At 36.2% G+C, this 19,085-nt stretch overlaps 2 protein-coding genes across 2 annotated transcripts; both read left to right on the plus strand.

Annotated features, from left to right (window-relative positions):
- The first annotated feature begins 8,606 nt into the window (after nucleotides 1–8,606).
- LOC102439027 (olfactory receptor 51Q1) lies at nucleotides 8,607–9,566 on the plus strand. The gene has a single exon (XM_014460697.1). It carries the CDS (start codon nucleotides 8,619–8,621, stop codon nucleotides 9,564–9,566), a length of 948 nt encoding a protein of 315 aa, XP_014316183.1. The 5' UTR covers nucleotides 8,607–8,618.
- Nucleotides 9,567–15,219: 5,653 nt separating this feature from the next.
- Nucleotides 15,220–16,188, plus strand: LOC102439339 (olfactory receptor 51Q1-like). Its single transcript, XM_006094630.1, has one exon. The coding sequence runs from the start codon at nucleotides 15,220–15,222 to the stop codon at nucleotides 16,186–16,188; it is 969 nt and encodes a 322-aa protein (XP_006094692.1).
- The last annotated feature ends 2,897 nt before the right edge of the window (nucleotides 16,189–19,085 follow it).

A 19,085-nucleotide genomic window follows, 5' to 3' on the forward strand; every position in this document is an offset into this window, starting at 1 on the left:
AGGACAAAGTAGGGAGAAACATTTTTCTATAACCATAAGTGATCCTAGATTGCACATTATACAAATGGTGTTACCTTAAAATAGGGTGTCTAATAGGAGGTTCTCCATAATCTGGCTGAACTGGAGTGGGGGTGAACATGAATTTGGATTATGTGTAAAAGAACAGTATAAAGAATTTGTTATTTTAAAAACATTTTTTGTGACAAGAGGTTTTCTAGTACCTTGCATAGCAGCAGAAATGCAAGAAAGGTTGTTTATGAAAACATAGCACTCCCCATAAAGAAAGGTAGTCAGGAGCTGGAAGGTGTCTGAAAAATCTCTTGATCCTTGTTTTCTGGCAAAAGAGGAATTGAAATGAATTATATTCTCTTGAATTGTTGGTATGAGCTCAATAGCAATAGGGCACACTAGTTAGCTCAAAGGAGGCTTCCAATACTGGCTCTGATGTGACATTCAGTCAACCCCAACAAGGTTCCAAATTGAAAGTCCCAAAGATTACACATCTTGTTCACTATGCAAAATTCTGAAGGTATCCCACCAGATTGCAAAATATTTAAAAGAGGCAAGTATTCCTTTATGGACATTAACATTTTCTATCTGATTAGATATTCTTTTATAAATGTTAGAAATAATGTAAAAAAATGACATTTATATTTCCAGGGAAAGGAACTAAGACTTTTGAGATGCAAATATATACTAGGTGCTTTAATATTTCAGTCAATCTCCACAACAACCCTATGAGGTAGGATTAATGCAATTATGTTTATTTTTCAGATGAAAAGCTGATGTTTAGATATAGTAATCAACTTGATCAAACCTATACATCTAAGAGCTGGCAGTGGAATCTAGCTGTGTCAAACTCCAGAGTCTAAGCTAAGCTATTAATCTCTAAACTATACTGTCAACTGAGCAAGAACTATAGTTCCATGGATCCTTTTTACTAGTGAATCAAGTAACATTAATTGAGTATGCTCAGTGGGTCAGGTACAAATCTAGGCCCTAGAGATAAAATGGCAATAAAAAAGACAAAGTCCCTTTCTTTCCACATGAAGTTTAGAATATATATTATTTTCTAGTTCCATTCTTTTTAATCTTTATCACTCTATTTTCCTGAGGTCCAGGCTCAGAGACAACCTCAGAATCTGACAAAATCCTAGAAAATCACACAATGAATTGTCTATAAGTCTCTGGGTATCTATGAAATTCAATAATGAGTTTAATCCAATATGACTTTATGGAACAATATCAAGTTTGATTCCATCTTTTCCTGCCATTACATTTATTATCCTAACTTAAAATTTAGATGTTTTGAAACTACCTTGATCCTTTATTTCCTCAACAGGACAACATGATAAGCCATTCTATTCAGAGAGTTATGAAGTTAAATTATGAATCAGAACATGAGAAAATGCATGAAATATTATAGGCATTTCCATATACAGGTGTATATGACTTTATTTCAGACCAATCCTCCTACCAAGAACAATTAGAAAAGTTAGGGAAGTATGTTGTAAATGACTTCAGAGAGCATTCAGTGCAACAAGGATATAAGATTCCAAAGATAAGGAAAACAGAAAAGTGAGCCTGATATTTAGTACTACTTTCCCACTTCAGGAACTTGTTGATTTAAAAGTAATAGCTGGGCCCTAGCTTGTTTGGCTCAGTGGATAGAGAGAGTGTTGGCCTGTTGACCAAAGGATCCTGAGTTCGATTCTGGTCAAGGGCACATTCACTGGTTGCAGGTCTTTCATCATTGATGTTTCTATCTAACTCTCTCTCTCTCCCTTCCTCTCTGAAGTCAATAAAAATATTTTTTAAAAATAAAAAATTAAAAAAAATTAAAGCAATAGCTGGTAAAATGAGGAGAGCTTACAGCAAAAGGCTGGAGTGAAGAGAAACAAAAATTGGAACACAAAGATCCTCCTAAATGGGGAAACTGGTAAATTCCTAGGCATTTACTTGGACTCCAGAAAAGTTACACCTTGAAATAAGGGAAAATTAGAAATAGACTAGCCTAATATAGTTTTGTGTTGTTTTTTTTAAATCAACTCACTATCTAATTTTACTACTCTGTAAGAATTAAGGTGAGCAACCATTTCAGCTTTTTCCAGGATTTTCTCACTTTATCTCAGGAAGTACCATATCCTAGAAAATTCCTCAGCCATAAGCTGAGATTGTTGGTCACTTTAATCAGAAATAAAGTTAAATACTCTCAGTAGAAAGATATTAATCAGCATCTCAGATTATCCTTAAAATTTTTCATGACAGTCATTGAAATAAAACCAGAAATGCAAAATACAAGAATTGAAAAAAATTAGGAGGAAAAAAAAAAGAAGGTGAAAGGATTAGATCCACAAAAGATCCAGCTATTAGAGTTAACATACCCAGACATTAAAATAATTTTGATTAATATTGCCTAGAACATAAATTGCAAGGTGTAGATTTAAAAAAATAAGTGAAAACTAATTAAAAAGAAAATAAAAATGCCAGAATGAAAAAAATAACTGAAATTAAAAGACCAGTGGATGGGTTTAATCATATTAGACACAATTGAAAAAAAGAATCAAAGTATTGGAAAATAATTTAGAGTATATCCAGATTATATAGATGTGTAAAGATAAAACATAATGAAAATAATAAAAATAAAATATCCTTAAAGGATATATATGCTATTTGCTGGAAAGGTCAAATACATGTCTAATTGGAGCCCCAAAAGAAAAACATCCTGGGGCAAAAGTTATATTTGAATATAATAACATAAATATTTTCAAAACTGATATAAAACATAAACCAAAGATTTAAGAAGCTTTTTACAGTTTAAATTTTATTAAATTTACATTTTAATGTAAATGTTATTGACAATATTAGACATTCACAGAGTTGAATTTTTCTATTTGAAAATATTCACTGTAGTCACTATTTTAATAATTCTGGTCCTTCCCCAAAGTCAACAAACACATTTTGTTTATTGTATTTCTTTTTATGAAAGCATTTATACAGAAACAAGAAATTATCTACATTTATACTTTTCCTAGTGAAAAATATGCACTGTTCTTTGTTTGATTTTTAATATACACATATATCTTTAAGATAATTCATAACCAGTGCATGAAGACATCATCATTTATTTTTACATCTACATAATATTTCCTTTGTCTATCCTGGTACATTGTATCTTGTCAGAATTTGCTTACCAGTTCCCAGTTGATGTATATTTAGTTTGTTTTCATTTTTTGTGCTTTTATAAATAATATTATAGTAAATAATTTTGTATATATATATAAGCCAATTTGCACACATGTAAATGCATTTCTAAACTAAATTTTTAAAAGTGGAATTGCTGAGTAAATAATTTTTGTAGTTATAATTTTTATAGATAAAGTATTGTCATGTAAGTCAGACTTATTAATATTAACTGTCCCTCAGCAATTGTGAAAGTACTTCTTTCATCATACCCTTGCCAACTAGTCTGTTTTAACATTTTTTTAAAATTTGGGTAATATCCTATCTAATAATAGACAAACATGGTAATTGACCGTACCTTCACTACGCCTCCCATGGGCTAATCAGCGTGATATGCAAATTAACCGCCAACAAAGATGGCGGCTAATTTGCATACTGCAGGCAGGGCTGGTCAGCACCATCCCACCTGCCCCGCCACCATCCAGGCCTGCTATCAGGGTGGCTCCTCTGTCACCCCAGCTTCCTCATCACAGCTCCCTTGGGGGCCTAAGCCTTTAGTTGGACATCCCCTGAGGGCTCCCTGGCTGCCAGAAGGATGTCTGACTGCAAGTTTAGGCCTGATCCCCCGGGGAGTGGGCCTAAGTCAACAGGTGGACATCCCCCAAGGGGTCCTGGACTGCAAATGGGCGCAGGCCAGACTGAGGGACCCCCCCTCAAGTGCACAAATTTTTGTGCACTGGGCCTCTAGTAATGAATAAAGAACTATCTCAATTTTACTTTAATTACTTTCTACTTTAAGTGAGAATGAACAGCATTTCATAAGATCAAGGAATATTTGTATCTCCATTTATTATATCAGAAGCCAGCATTTTTCTTTTTGCAAAGGGCCAGGCAGCAAATATTTTAGGTTTTGTGGGCCATACAGCTTCTTTCATAGCTATTTAATTATTCCCTTGTAGTGTGGGGGCAGCCATAGACAACACATAAATAAAGGAATATGAGTGTATTCAAATAAAGCTTTTTATATGGACAGTAAATTTTGAATTTAACATAATTATCATGTGTCAGAAAATATTGCTTTTTAAAAATATTTTTTTATTGATTTCAAAGAGGGAGGGAGAGGGAGAGAGAAACATCAATAATGAGAGAGAATCATTGATCAGCTGCCTCCTACACACACCCCCACTGGGGTTCCAGCCTGTAACCCAGCCATGTGCCCTAACCAGGAACCTTCTGGTTAATAGGTCAATGCTCAACCACTGAGCTACACTGGTTGGGCTGAACTTTGTTTTTATTCAATCATTTAAAAATGTAAAAACAATTCTTATCTTGTAAGGCATTCAAAAATACATGCATTTAATATTCCATTTCCTTAGACAGGGTTTACACTCTACTAAAGACAATAATAAAATTAATGGACTTCCCAATCCACCACCATCTTCTCTCCACTACCTTATTTTTAAAACATTTTATTAGAAAAATGTTCAAATATGAGTAGAATAGAGAATATTATGAAGAACTTTCATGTACTCTTTCTTCAACCTTGAAGAATTATCAATATTTTATCAACTTTGACATTTTACTTTTATACTAGTGAATATAGTGTTTAGCTCAATGCTTTAGTTTTCTATTTTAAATTATGTCTTTTAAACCTTAACTACAAAAAATGGAGTAATCATATACTTAATGCTATACCCTAAATGCAATATAATACTACATTCCCAACCAGATTGTGTTCTTTACCTAACTTCTACATTTTCAAGGTTTATAACTTCAAAATCAAAAGCTCCCTTTTGAAGCAGTGGGAATTATATAGTGACGGATACTTCTTGGAGCCAAACTAGGTGCTAAAAGACAGGTAAACCAGATATGGGATGAAGATAAGCCATGTTTGTGGAAACACTGTGCCTTCGGTGGTAGAAACCAAAAGAAACGTTCACGGTGAACACTCAAGCAGCTGCTGATTTCCACTGTCCAGAGAGAAGTTTAATCAAAATAAAGTTCCATATAAAAATCCTACCCTATTTGTCTCTTGATGGCACTCATCACAGCTCCTTCTTTCCTGAGTAGAGATCTAGCCTTCCTGGGGAATAAGTAAAGGGCAATGCATGCCTAATAATGAGGCTAATAATGTAAGACACTAGAAGAGGAAATCCCATTTTCCCTATAAGAGGGAATCTCATTTTGACTTTTGAATCTATCAAGAGAACTGAAATAGCTTCCCCCAAATCTTCAAGCCATATAAAATCTGAGCATTATGCTAAGTGAAATAAGCCAGTCAATGAAGGAAAAATACCACATGATCTCACTCATTCATGGATAATAAAGACCATTATAAACTTATGAACAATAATAGATACAGAGGCAGAGCTGCCTCAAACTGATTGTCAAACTGCAGTGGGAAGGCCAGGGAGGGTTGGTGGGCAGGAGGGAGGGGGGTAAGAGATCAACCGAAGGACTTGTATGCATGCATATAAGCATAACCAATGGACATAAGACACTGGGGGGTAGGGGAGGCCAGGGGATTGTCAAGGGTGGGGAAAAAAAAGGACACATATGTAATACCCTTTGTAATACTTTAAGCAATAAAAAAAATCTGAGTTTGGCCATATTTAAGATGACATCAAAGGTAACTGTTCCAACATAATAGTCTTTCTCAAAATCACAGAAGCCACTGTAGGAAGCAGAAGGGAACTAATAATTACTGAGAAAAATATCTATCAGAATACAGCTGTCTTTCCCATGTCATCTAACAAAAGTGTCACATTCCCACAAGTCAGCTACCTCAATTACTGGTAATGCTTAACACTCAGTAAATGTTAGAAGTGCTGTTATTTTTCCTGGTTCTGTCCCTTGGGGCCTCAGGTCTCAGAGCACAATCTCTATATTGCTGCAAGGTTCCTATAAGAGCCAGAGGCTTCCCCACCCACCTCCTGCATTCCATCCTGGGATATCCTGGACCATATACAGCATTCAGCTGCAGAGAATAGAATACAAGGCAGAGCGAGCATTGAAAGAATAAGAAAACACACAGGTAAGGCTGGACTGCTCCATGGATGATGAGTAATTAGGGGAGGGGTCACCTGGGAAATGAGAACAGGATGTGCTCCATAGAGATAGGAAGAGAATGCAGCCAACCAATGTCAAGGATATGTTGATAGGAGATGGGATGGGGATGTGACAGGTAGGGAACATGAAATGAATTAATTCATCAAGAGATGCATCACTGTCCTCCAACTGAGTTCAAAAAGTAGCCCTGATGCCATTGTCCTCAAAGATGAAGAGTTTTCAGTATGTGTTGGTAAGCATCAGCAGATCATCTATCAACAAACCCTGCCCTGGAAATTGGCCTTTTCTGGCTAGTATCCCCTCTGTTCTTATTTTTACTTGTCCTTCTCTCTGCCCTGCAAATGGCTCAACAAATCTCAGAAAAAGGTAAGTTCAAGGAAAGCATGAAAGCATCTAATGAGGAATGAACAGGAGAGAGAGAGAGAGAGAGAGAGAGAGAGAGAGAGAGAGAGAGAGGGAGAGAGATATAACTTTCATTATAGTACATTGTAGAAATTGTCCTATTTTATTATTAGTTATTGTCATTAATCTCTTACTGGGCCTAATTTATAAATTAATCTTTATCATAAATGTGTATATATAAAAATTAGTATAAAAAGATTTGATACTATCTGTGGTTTCAGACATCCATTGGGGGTCTTAAGTATCTCTCAAGGATAAGTGAGGATCTACTATACCACATGCATGAAAAAAATTGTGCCTATTATCAAAACAAAAAATAATGCAGGGACCCAAATTATGGTAAAAAATTCTGGATCAGAGCAAGAATGCAATGGACAATGAAATGCTAAATAGTCCCAAGCTAGATGCCTCTTGTAGCCATCATGTAGAAGTCATTTCCTAGAGACACGAACAAGATCTGCCCTACACAGTGCTTGGATGGGCACCACCACCATTTGTCTCTAGCATGTTCTTTCTTTTATGCTTTTACAAATGACCAAACATCTCTGTGATTAGCATGTTCTTTATTTCAGAAGTCTTAATAGCTCCGCTACCTTAATCAAGTCCACTAAGACTCAGTGCTAAGAAGTTTTAAAAACCTTTGCTCTGGCCTCTCATCTTTTGACTTATAGTTTAAGTATTAAAAGACACAAACATTCCTATTGTCTACTAATTTACTGGTAACTACTCAATGGCCTCTGCAATTTCTCTACAGTTTTGGCAGTCCCGTTATGTTTCATTTCTAAATGTTTGCCCATGTTTCCTTTCCTTGATCAGATTTTCTAGGGGATTTCAAATTACATTGATTCCTTCAAAGAAATAATTTTTGTATGTTTTTACCCTTTTTGTCTAATTCAAATTAATTCAATGTTTATTTTATCCTTTTTCATTTTTAAAAAACTTCATCTTATATATTTCCTAAATTCTTGAGTTTAATGATTTTCCAGCAATTCTTAGTTTGGCATTTATGAACATTTTAGGGGGAATATGCTTAGATTTAGTGAATAATAGCCCATTAATAAATTTGTGCATTTTCTGATAAAGAAGTCCACAGCTTTTCTTATCAGAACATTCTAAAAATTAATAATCATTTATTTAATAAAGCTATATTTATTATTTTATTTAAAGAATAAAAACCTGCATTTATTGCTTGTGGGGCAGTATAGCCCTCTTCTTTAGAACATATAATCTACAGAAATTGTTTGCAAATCTTCAAATTAATTCACTACTCAGACCACTTTAGTTTAGCTTATTTTCCTATGATTCTACTGACGTTTCTTCCCAAAAGGTTACTACCTACATCAAAGCCCTAAATTGAATAGACTCTTTTCAGTATTTATATTATTGAGTATCTGAGAAGCACTAAACTCTGGTGACCATATCTTTTATCTTTTTTGCTTCTGTGACTCCTATTTTTTTTTCACCCACGTCTCTGAATTTTTTTTTCTTTGCTTCTTCTTCTGCATCTACCAAACTGCTAAATTTTACATTTTTTTAAATAAAGCTGAGCTCAGTTTCTTTCTATTCTCACCCTAAATTCTTGCCTATGTTAGCATATCATCTCCTAGCTTCTCAGCTACCATCAGTATGCCATGGTCTCCCCTATGTCCAGCAGGCTTCTTCTCTGTCTTGGATGTCATACCTATTTGCTTAGTTTTCATTTCTCTAGGATAGCTGCTATGACCATCGAATTCAATTGTACAAACTGAACCTGTGATCTTTTTCCCAAAATCGGCTTCTATTCCAATACTCCAGGAAAAAGTAAGTGTTACTATTTTCCATGTAGTTGCAGAGAATCCTCAGTCCTGTGTGTTAGTGCTCTGGCTAACTGGATCCTGGATTGAACAGACAAAGAATCTATGGCAGTATCACGCTGATGGAATTCTTATTACAGAACACAGATTCTGGTTTTGCATTCATCCATCATGTCCGAGGTAACTAACACCACCAAAGGCCCCTTTTACTTCATACTCACGGGCATCCCTGGATTTGAAGATTCCCACAGATGGATCTCCATCCCCTTCTGCTGTCTCTACACCATCTCCATCTTGGGCAACACCACCATTCTCAATGTCATCCGCACAGAGCCATCCCTCCACCAGCCCATGTACCTATTTCTCTCCATGCTGGCCCTGACTGACCTGGGTCTCACCCTCACCACCCTGCCCACGGTTATGCAACTCCTCTGGTTCAATATTCGTAAGATCAGCTTTGAAGCTTGCTTTGCCCAGTTTTTCTTCCTCCATGGATTCTCCTTTATGGAATCTTCTGTGTTGTTGGCCATGTCCTTTGACCGCTATGTGGCCATCTGCCGCCCCCTCCATTATGCCACCATCCTCACCAGTGAAGTCATTGGCAAGATCGGGTTAGCCATCATTTGCCGCTGTGTTCTGGCTGTTCTTCCCTCCCTTTTCCTGCTCAAGCGCCTGCCCTTCTGCCGCTCACACCTTCTCTCTCACTCCTACTGCCTCCACCAGGACATGATCCGCCTGGTCTGTGGTGACATCCGGTTCAACAGCTGGTATGGATTTGCTCTGGTTTTGCTCATTATTGTGATGGACCCTCTGCTCATTGTGCTCTCCTACTCACTCATCCTGAAAAGTATCTTGGGCACAGCCACATGGACAGAGCGGCTCCGGGCCCTCAATAACTGTCTATCTCACATTCTGGCTGTTCTGGTTCTCTATGTTCCCATGGTTGGCTTATCTATGACCCACCGCTTTGCCAAGCATGCCTCTCCACTGGTCCATGTTATCATGGCCAATATGTACCTGTTGGCACCTCCTGTGATGAACCCCATTATTTATAGTGTAAAAACTAAGCAGATCCGCCAGGGAATGTTCCGTTTACTCTTCCAGAGGAAAGTGCACTGACTATTCGAATTTAAGTTTACAGAAGTAGTTGTATATAAATGCATGGAGTCAAGACCAGGAATACTACCATCAAAACTGTAAGCAGCATTCATTGGATAAGGAATAGCTTCTGTATAAGAAGGTCCTAATGTAAAACAAAATAAATCATTTTTCTTTGACTAGAAATTAAAAGACCTAAAGTTTCTTATACTCTACTTTATTTAGTCTTCAATAGTCACCCAGCTTTGAGAAAAATTTAAAAATATACACAATCTCTGTTCTGCTTTCTTTGCAGAGATGTTGTTATTAAGATGTGGTGAAGTATAAAATTCTACTTTATAAATTTAAAGTTCCGGTTTCTGTATAAAGATATATTTGGAAGCTGTAACATGTTCACACCTTGTAAAATTCCTGAAGCAAATGTCAGATTTTAATTAAAAACAGATGCTCTTGTAACCTCAATCTGCAATAATAAAAGAGAACCTTCCTAAACTAGGAGGTCAAATTGAAAAAAAGAAAGACCATTGTGGACATCAGTGCTACTTGGGGAAAAAAATAAACATAAAAGACAAAGTGCAAATAGCTTGGGGGGGGTTTGAGAAACTGTTGAACTAATATTCACTGCAAAGTTCAATTAAACTCAAGGGTAGAATTATGATTCACAGAAATGGAAACTACTGCTGAAAGAAGATAGTAGATGGAGTTATGAGACAGACAATATCTGGAAGATAAACATCAAATGAGCTTGAATGTTGAGTGTGAATGTGTAGAAACAGCTATGATTTGACTATGATTAGACTTGCTTTCTTAACTGGCTCAAGTTGTACTCCTATCTTGTTGTGAGCCTTTGATTAGTCATCATGACTTGTTAATAAATGAGCTGAGAGAGCTGTTTAACTTTTCGGAGTCACAGCTTCTTCTATCATGAAATGTATACAATTATGCCTTCATAACTGGTATTAATGAATATTACATAGAAAACACTGGTAAACTGCCTTAAATGTGCAGGAATACTTTTGCTAAAGGAACATGAAGTGATGAGGAGGAAACTTTCTCAGTAAAAGTGTAAATAGTATCAGACAGGGGTAAGGAATGAAGGTTGTGGAAAGAAGTTTTTAATGTAAATAAAGAAAAACTACTGTTTGGAATATAGAGAGTTCTAAATAAAAGTTATTTTCTTCCAATTCAACAATCCCAGTCAGTGATATTTTCAATTGTTATCTGCAGGTATGAATATATACATAAAGGGTTTAAGGAGTCCCACTAACCCACCTGGTAGATCGAGGATATTTCGATATGTGTTACAATTCTCACCTCTCACTTCTCAGACACCCTAAACAAGATCATACACATTGATCTCAATGACAGAAACAATCCAGGAATAAAGAGAATTAAGTCTCGGAACTACATGTAGATTAATAATCCATATAGAAAAACATTAATATTTTTAGAGTTTATAATAAATTTTTAAATAAGTGTCTCACCACATATTTAGGTGTGCCTCAGAATATGTTCCTTTGTTTAATGAGATTTCATCAATAGTCAGGGCCACAATCTTAGCACCATTTCAAGGGGGATGGTCGGGACTTGAATTGATTTTAGAGAACAACTCACTTAGGATGTGGCCTACATCAGTTGTCCAGGGCTAATGACCCATCTCCCAAGTTATGAAATCAGATCATCCTAAATTATGCATTTTTAAAACTAAGTTTATTAAAAAGGTGTCTTTTCCTCACTATATAATTTAATTTTATTGTGGATCAAAGAGAAGATACAGTAAAGTAACAACAATAAAATATGCTGTTGTCACAAAAATAAAAGCATTCAAAAATATATAATTATTACATTTATCATGGCCCTGACTTCCTCTTTTTTCAAAGGGAGATTAATCATAATAGATTTAGCCCAGCCAGTGTGGCTCAGCATTTGAGCATCGACCCAGGAACCAAGAGGTCACCTGGTCAGGGAAAATGGCCAGGTTGTGGGCTTGATCTCCAGTAGCGGGCATGCAGGACGTAGCTGATCAATGATGTTTCTCTCATCGATGTTTCTATCACTATATCCCTCTCCCTTCTTCTCTCTCTAAAAATCAATAAAAACATATTATAAAAAATCATAATAAACTTAGAAAACAACAAACTCTCAAACAATATGGGATGTCTTTGTCCCTCCTCATTATTTATATACTGCTAGTGGAACTGTGTTCTTGTTGTTGTTGAGTAGGTAAGCAACCACTGATAACTGGTATGACACAAATTATATCATGACAATAGCCATAGGAGAGAGAAACATGTAAAATGTAAAAACTAGGAGTATTAGTCTCAGAAAAGTAAGTGAACTTTCCATCGTTACATAGTTAGCAAGTGGCATAATTTTCAGGAATCATCCTGGGCCTTTGTTTTCGTCCTCTATCTTTTTTTGCTAGCAGTCTCCTTGACTTTCACAGCATCAATTACCTTATATGTATATATAACTCCCAAATCTTTATCCAAAGATTAAAATTCTTTATTGATCTCCAGAATTATATACCCAATTTTCATCTCTATTAGGATGACTTACTGTCATCTCAAACCCAGTATGTCTGAAACTGTACCAATTACCTACTACCCTTAGTTCTAGCAACATCCTCTCTCTATCACACCAAACACACACACACACACACACACACACACACACACACACACACTATACACATCATACACACTATAATACATCATCTGCATTTATTTTCTGACATTATTTCATATCTTGGTAAATGCCAAATTCCCACCTACTATAGAAGTGAAAGAAACCCAATGATGATGTAAATATACACATTTATAAATATTATATATAAATACTAGTGTCCTGGTGCACAGATTCATGCAAATTGAAAGGAATTAGAAGAAATATTTTAATAAAGCTATTCAAGTCTTAATAATTAAAAGAAAATAGGATTCTACTGAGTCTCCTACAGGACTTCTGTGAGGATCAAATGAGATGAGGCACTTGAAAATGTTTCACAAACATTTGGTTAAAGTGTAAAATGTTTGCACCTGGCTATAAAGCAAGTCGTGTTCCTGGGCTAAAGAAACTCCAAGGATGCTAGTCTCTAGGGAGAGGAAGCCAGGCATTGATACTTAACATCATTCCTCGGCACTCACAGTCACTATTTCTGGGCTGGGCTAGGCTGTAGGATGCATTTTATGCCATAGGGTCTTAGCAGTGTTGGCTGCTATTTGGTGGGCTGTTGCTCCGGGGTGGTGGCAGGGTCTGTGTCCCACTTGGGGGAAGCCAAGTGTTGGTTTGTTGGTGCCAGGTCCATGGTGTCGTTTCTTTGTAAATGGCAAGTGCACATCATGGCAGCTCCTGCATTGAGCGTCTGCCCAGTGGTGGTCAGTATGAGTCATAGCTACCGGTCGGATGGTCAGACAGTTGAACGGACACTTAGGCTTTTATATATATAAATAACACAAATATATACACCAATATATGTATATACTAATATATGTATATTACATGCATAGTAAATATTATATGCATATAAATATATAAATAATATTGACCACTTAGTCTCTTTCTACTTTTTTATTATTTTGTTATATAAGGCAAATTAACTATTTTTAGGATAAAGTTTTAGTCTCATTTAAAATCATTTCCTCATCATTTCATTCCAGAATTGAATTTTATGACACAAAATGTGTGATTTCATGTGGTAATTGTGCAAAAATTGTTTTCTAGAAATTATTATGCACATTTTACTTCCTTAGGAAAGTACAAATACTCCTCATTATTTTGGCCTTATCTGCACAGCATGATGTTATAAGAAAAAAGCCTCTGCTATTTTAAAAAGTTTAAAACATTGTTTATAGTATTTGATTATTTTATTATTGCATTCTTGGGTAAGGTGGTTTTGTAATACATATTATATTGTGAAGCATATTGAAATATGCTTGCTTATCATTGTATTTCCGTATTTGTTGTGAACTTTGTTATAGTCCTGTTAATCTATTGTGCTATTAGCAATGATAAATATTAATACATTTACTTTTTTATATTTAGGATATCAATTCTTTCTATAGAATGTTTTCATAAATGGTTTTGAAAGTTTATTTTAAATTTCTCCATTTTTTATTACAGAGAAAAATTTATTTTTTTGTGATTCCATCTACTCATCTTTTCATCTGTGATTTGTTTTTACTGCTGCTATGTTTAGATAGTCCTCCTCAATGAAAAATTAAAATGCTTATATCGTTTTCTCTAATTTTTGTTAGTGATTTACATTAAATTACTTTATCAACTTGGAATATAATTTTGTGCAAATCATTAAGTGTGCCACCAAATAACTAACTAATAAACAGATTTCTTTCTAGTTCAGTGTTGATATGACTATCAATATTTACTTATTGTATAAATATATTAGAAAAGTTGATCTTTGTGGTTTCCAGAGGTTCACTGCAAGGCGATTGCTTCTTGAAAGTGGTGCGTGACATTCTTTTTACCTGTAGCTATCCTGTCCCTTGTAGTCCTGCCCCAACTTCAGACTGCTTACAGAAGAAAGTGTCTTGGAACCAATTTTCTAAGAGATTGTACATTTCAAGCATGAGCATGTATTTTCAAATCATATTCAACAAATTCTAAAAAACAGAGCTTCTATGTGGTTTTCTGACTTGCTACTCAATGAGGATACTGGGGGCAGAAAAGGCTCTCAGGGACAGAGCTGATATCCTGGCTTCCCAGTGGACCCCAGGTCTCAAGATGCCTCTTCATTGTAATCCTGAAGAGACCTGCCACACTCCCCCATCCTCCAGCCTAGAGATTTGCAAAAACTTATAATTTGGCTATCCTGTGGGTCAAACACAGAAGACAAAATCTAAATATAAAGAAGAGGGTACCAACCACAGGCAGGAGAAATCACAGGTAAGACTCCTCTGTGAATGTTCAGGATAAAGAAGGAGAGGGTGATGACTACTGTTAGAAAATGCAGAGTTAATACCAGTAATGCACTTAGGGCAGTAACTAAACATAGAAAGCAATCAATAAGTGTGATAGTCCTCATCTGGCCTCTACTCTCACTTCTCTCATACACACTCTGCCCTTTGCTTCCAGTTACATTTTGATATTGCATAAATGCAATCCACAGCATCAGATGACATTAACTCATGAGAATAAGAAGACAGATCAGAAATAAGCACTAACCTAGAGTAAATTTGACCTGAGTGTATGATGAAATAAACAGGAGATAAAGAAAGACATGGTGATGACTTCAGAACAAGGGAAACAGGTGAGAATGCTGTTATCCAAGAAAATTTAAAAGGAGACTCTGGATTAAAAACATATATTGGCCATTACATTTTCATTTTGGAGTTAATTTTAAGTCTGTGTGAGAATGGAATTGGTGGCAGAATTTGGATGAAAGGCAGATTCCAGGGTTCTAAGAACTTAACGGGAGTGGTAAAACAGAACCAGGAGAATTAAAAAGTGTTTCTCATGAATTAATATGTTGAGTTTTCAGGGAATAAGGTTTGTGTGAAAGCAATCTCTGCAGAGATGGGATAAATACAAGCAATCATTGTGTTCTTCTATCTTTCCTTAGTTGCCCAACAATTCTAAACCTTTATTTGGATAAAGTTAGGTCAAAATAAGGCAAAAACAGAAATCATATTTGTGTTCTCTCTGAGCAAAGACTCTGAACATGAAGCCACATTCCTCAGTCATGTTCGAAGTGACTAACACTACCAAAGAATCTTTCTACTTCATCCTCACGGGCATTCCTGGATTTGAGGCATCTCATATCTGGATCTCCATCCCCTTCTGCTGTCTCTACACCATCTCCATCTTGGGCAACACTACTATTCTCACTGTCATCCGCACAGAGCCATCCCTCCGCCAGCCCATGTACCTATTTCTCTCCATGCTGGCCCTGACTGACCTGGGTCTCACCCTCACCACCCTGCCCACTGTTATGCAGCTCCTCTGGTTCAACATTTGTGAGATCAGCTTTGAAGCTTGCTTTGCACAGGTATTTTTCATTCATACATTCTCCTTTATGGAATCTTCTGTGTTGTTGGCCATGTCCTTTGACCGCTATGTGGCCATCTGCCGCCCCCTCCATTATGCCACCATTCTCACCAGTGAAGTCATTGGCAAGATCGGGTTAGCCATCATTTGCCGCTGTGTTCTGGCTGTTCTTCCCTCCCTTTTCCTGCTCAAGCGCCTGCCCTTCTGCCGCTCGCACCTTCTCTCTCACTCCTACTGCCTCCACCAGGACATGATTCGCCTGGTCTGTGGTGACATCCGGTTCAACAGCTGGTATGGATTTGCTCTGGTTTTGCTCATTATTGTGATGGACCCTCTGCTCATTGTGCTCTCCTATGCAATGATTCTAAAAAGTGTCCTGAGAGTAGCTTCCTTGGTTGAGAGACTTCGAGCCCTAAACAACTGTCTGTCCCACATTTTGGCTGTTCTGGTTCTCTATGTTCCCATGGTTGGTGTATCCATGACCCACCGCTTTGCCAAGCATGCCTCTCCACTGGTCCATGTTATCATGGCCAATATGTACCTGTTGGCACCTCCTGTGATGAACCCCATCATCTACAGTGTAAAGACTAAGCAGATCCGCCAGGGAATTATGCGCCTTCTTTCCCAAAGAAACACACATTAAAGATGAAAGAATGATTGCGTTAAATTACTAAGGACTTTGATTCATAGGCTTATGGGGAAAGTACAGTAAGAATTGCTAAGTGGAGACTGAGACTGTGAAATAAAATGCCACTCTATTTTTAAGGCAGTATGACATAATTTTAGCTTTTAACGGATGTTTGGCTTGGAAGAGCTGGAAGTAAGTGTTCTATCTAAAAGAGATGCAGCTATGAGTTGATTGATATCTAGCACACTTTATCAGCTATGCCAGCGGGATGAGCTTCATCAATTGAGTATATATCTGTTTAAGTTGTGTGTGTTTTTCCTTCTGGATATTCTTTTTTCCCAAGGGGTTGGTTAAATAAGTAAGAAGGAAACACTTCGTTGTTGCTCCCACTACCTGTTCTCTTAACTCACTTAGGTGGTCAGGTTAACACTAGCTCCATGGCCCTGAGGGGGACCTACTGGCTGTGTGCTTTGACTTTCTTGTGTGAAAGACTGGAAAATCTTTGAAGGAGAATGGATACACAGCAAGTTTCTTAGCTATTCAGGTTTGCCTAATCAACAACACACATCATGATTTCGGCAGACCTAATGACTACATGCAGAGTCTAAATCAGGGCAGGATGTTTAGATTCCCCCACAGCTAGAACAAGATTCCTGCCTTGCTAGAAGTCCTTAGTATTTAGAATTTTAAATAGGTGTACAATCATATTTGTAGGAATAGGAACTCAATTTTCAGACCAAAACAGACTGTTAAAAATATATATCTCAATGTCCTTAATGAGACTTAATTTCTAGGGGCAGGTTCCCCTTAGCACCATGGATTTTGTATTAGAAAATACTCTTGTAAAGGGATACAACCTTATTGACTATAAAGATTATTTTGTTTAAACCAGGTAAGCTCTCTCAGAAATATCAGTTTGAAAGGCAGCCATAATATTGGTCACAGCTCCTCATTACTTAATTCATGGGGCCTAGGTGGCCAATATTAGGGCTAACTTAGATTTAAATAAAAATACGAAGGGTTTCCATTGGAGCATAGAGGGAGGGAAGATTAAGAGGTAAAAGCAGAGAATAAGTGAAGAAGGGATATCTTCCTTTTCTAATACCCTTCCTCCCCCACTTTCCATGTCTTTATCCAGAGCCTAGAAGTTAGCATGTTTCTTTAGACAACCATGAATCAGCTGGTGTAGCTAAATAAATTGTAGAATCAAAAGCATATGCAATGTCAGAATATGGGAAATTAGGACCAAGAAATCTAATGTCAAAAAAGTCAAGAAAATGTATCAAAGGAGACTTTTTTATTTTTCAGTGGATGATACAGGCTTGATAATGTCCCAAAAAACATAAGGGAAAAAAATACAACTTGAGATTATGCCAGTTTTTTTTAGAAGGAGCATATGATATCAATAATAATCTCTTGTTCAGAGCTATCTATCAATTGAATTTTATTGTCACAAATCATTACCTGCAGACAATGCTCACATTTTTTAAATATTTTTTATTAATTTCAGAGAGTTGATGTTGGTAGCCTTTGGTCTCCATGGACCCAAGAAACCAAGGTGAAAATATTTTAAAAATATTTTTATTGATTTCACAGAGGAAGGGGGATGGAGAGAGAGATAGAAACATCAATGATGATAGAGAATCATTGATTGACTGCCTCCTGCATGCCCCCTATTGGAGGTTGAGCCCACAACCTGGGCATATGCCCTGACCTGGAATCCAACTGTGACCTCTAGATTCATAGGTTGACACTCAACCACGGAGCCACCCGACTGGGCCAATGGCCAAATAAAGACCCAATCCGGAAATCTGTCCTTATCCTTTGTTCTTCTACCTTTTCTATTGTTTTCTTTCCCTAGAAAAAAATGTTTATTTTCTTTTTGTGAACTTAGGTTCACATAAATGAAACTAGGTTCTAGTCATTATAATGTCATAGTTTGTGTCTCTTTCTTATATACTAAATATATATCTATATATATCTATATGTATGTGTGTGTGTGTGTGTGTCAGAGAAATACTGATAGATAATTTCAAATTCATTACTCTATTTCACTATAATTTTTGTTAGTTTTCATATTTTAACTTCTAACCTAGTGTTATACAATAGATATATAATATAAGCACACATTAGTTATAATTTCCTAGTAGCAACATTAAAAAACAAAAGAGAAACAGGTTAAAATAACTTCAAGGTATATGTTTTTTAACCCAATATAACTATAATGTCATCATTTCAATGTGTAACCTATTAGAAATAACATATTCTACATTCATTTTTTTCATGTTAGGTCTTCAAAATCTGGTCAGATGTTATTACTGTACATATCAATTAAAACTAGCCACATTTCAAGGGCTCAATAGCCATATATTGCTGGTGGTCACCATGTTAGACAGTGTAGGTTTAAACTTAACCTTAAAGGCTGCAACATCTAGATTTTTTCATTTGGAAATTATTCCTCAAAGTCATAGTCTTTGAGAGGGTCAGAATACAGCCATAATGATTTGCTAGATAATGTTCTAACATAATATTTTTATAATCATGCAACTATTATTTTTTATTTTTCTAAGTCTTGAATCCTTGAACAACTACGAAATAAATCTATCAAAAACTATCTTCACTCTTAGTATTGCTGCTAGGCAACTATGTTCCCAGAACAAGTGACTGTGAATGTAATCTTATTAAAAATGAGATTTGATTGTATATTCATTTTATTCATGTATGTTCATGCTTTTGATTTGTGAGTTAGATGGTCTATCCATCTGTTCATGACAGTTAAAACCTAGAAGGGAATATTAGACAAGGCCCAAGAAATTACTGGAACATTTATTGTTAAGTTTTTAGATTTATTCTACATGTTGCGTTTAAGTATAAAATATTAGTATATATCTATCCTGTAGATGTAATAGGTG

This window comes from Myotis lucifugus, unplaced genomic scaffold (assembly GCF_000147115.1).
Source record: "Myotis lucifugus unplaced genomic scaffold, Myoluc2.0 scaffold_138, whole genome shotgun sequence".
Classification (NCBI taxonomy): Eukaryota; Metazoa; Chordata; class Mammalia; order Chiroptera; family Vespertilionidae; genus Myotis; species Myotis lucifugus.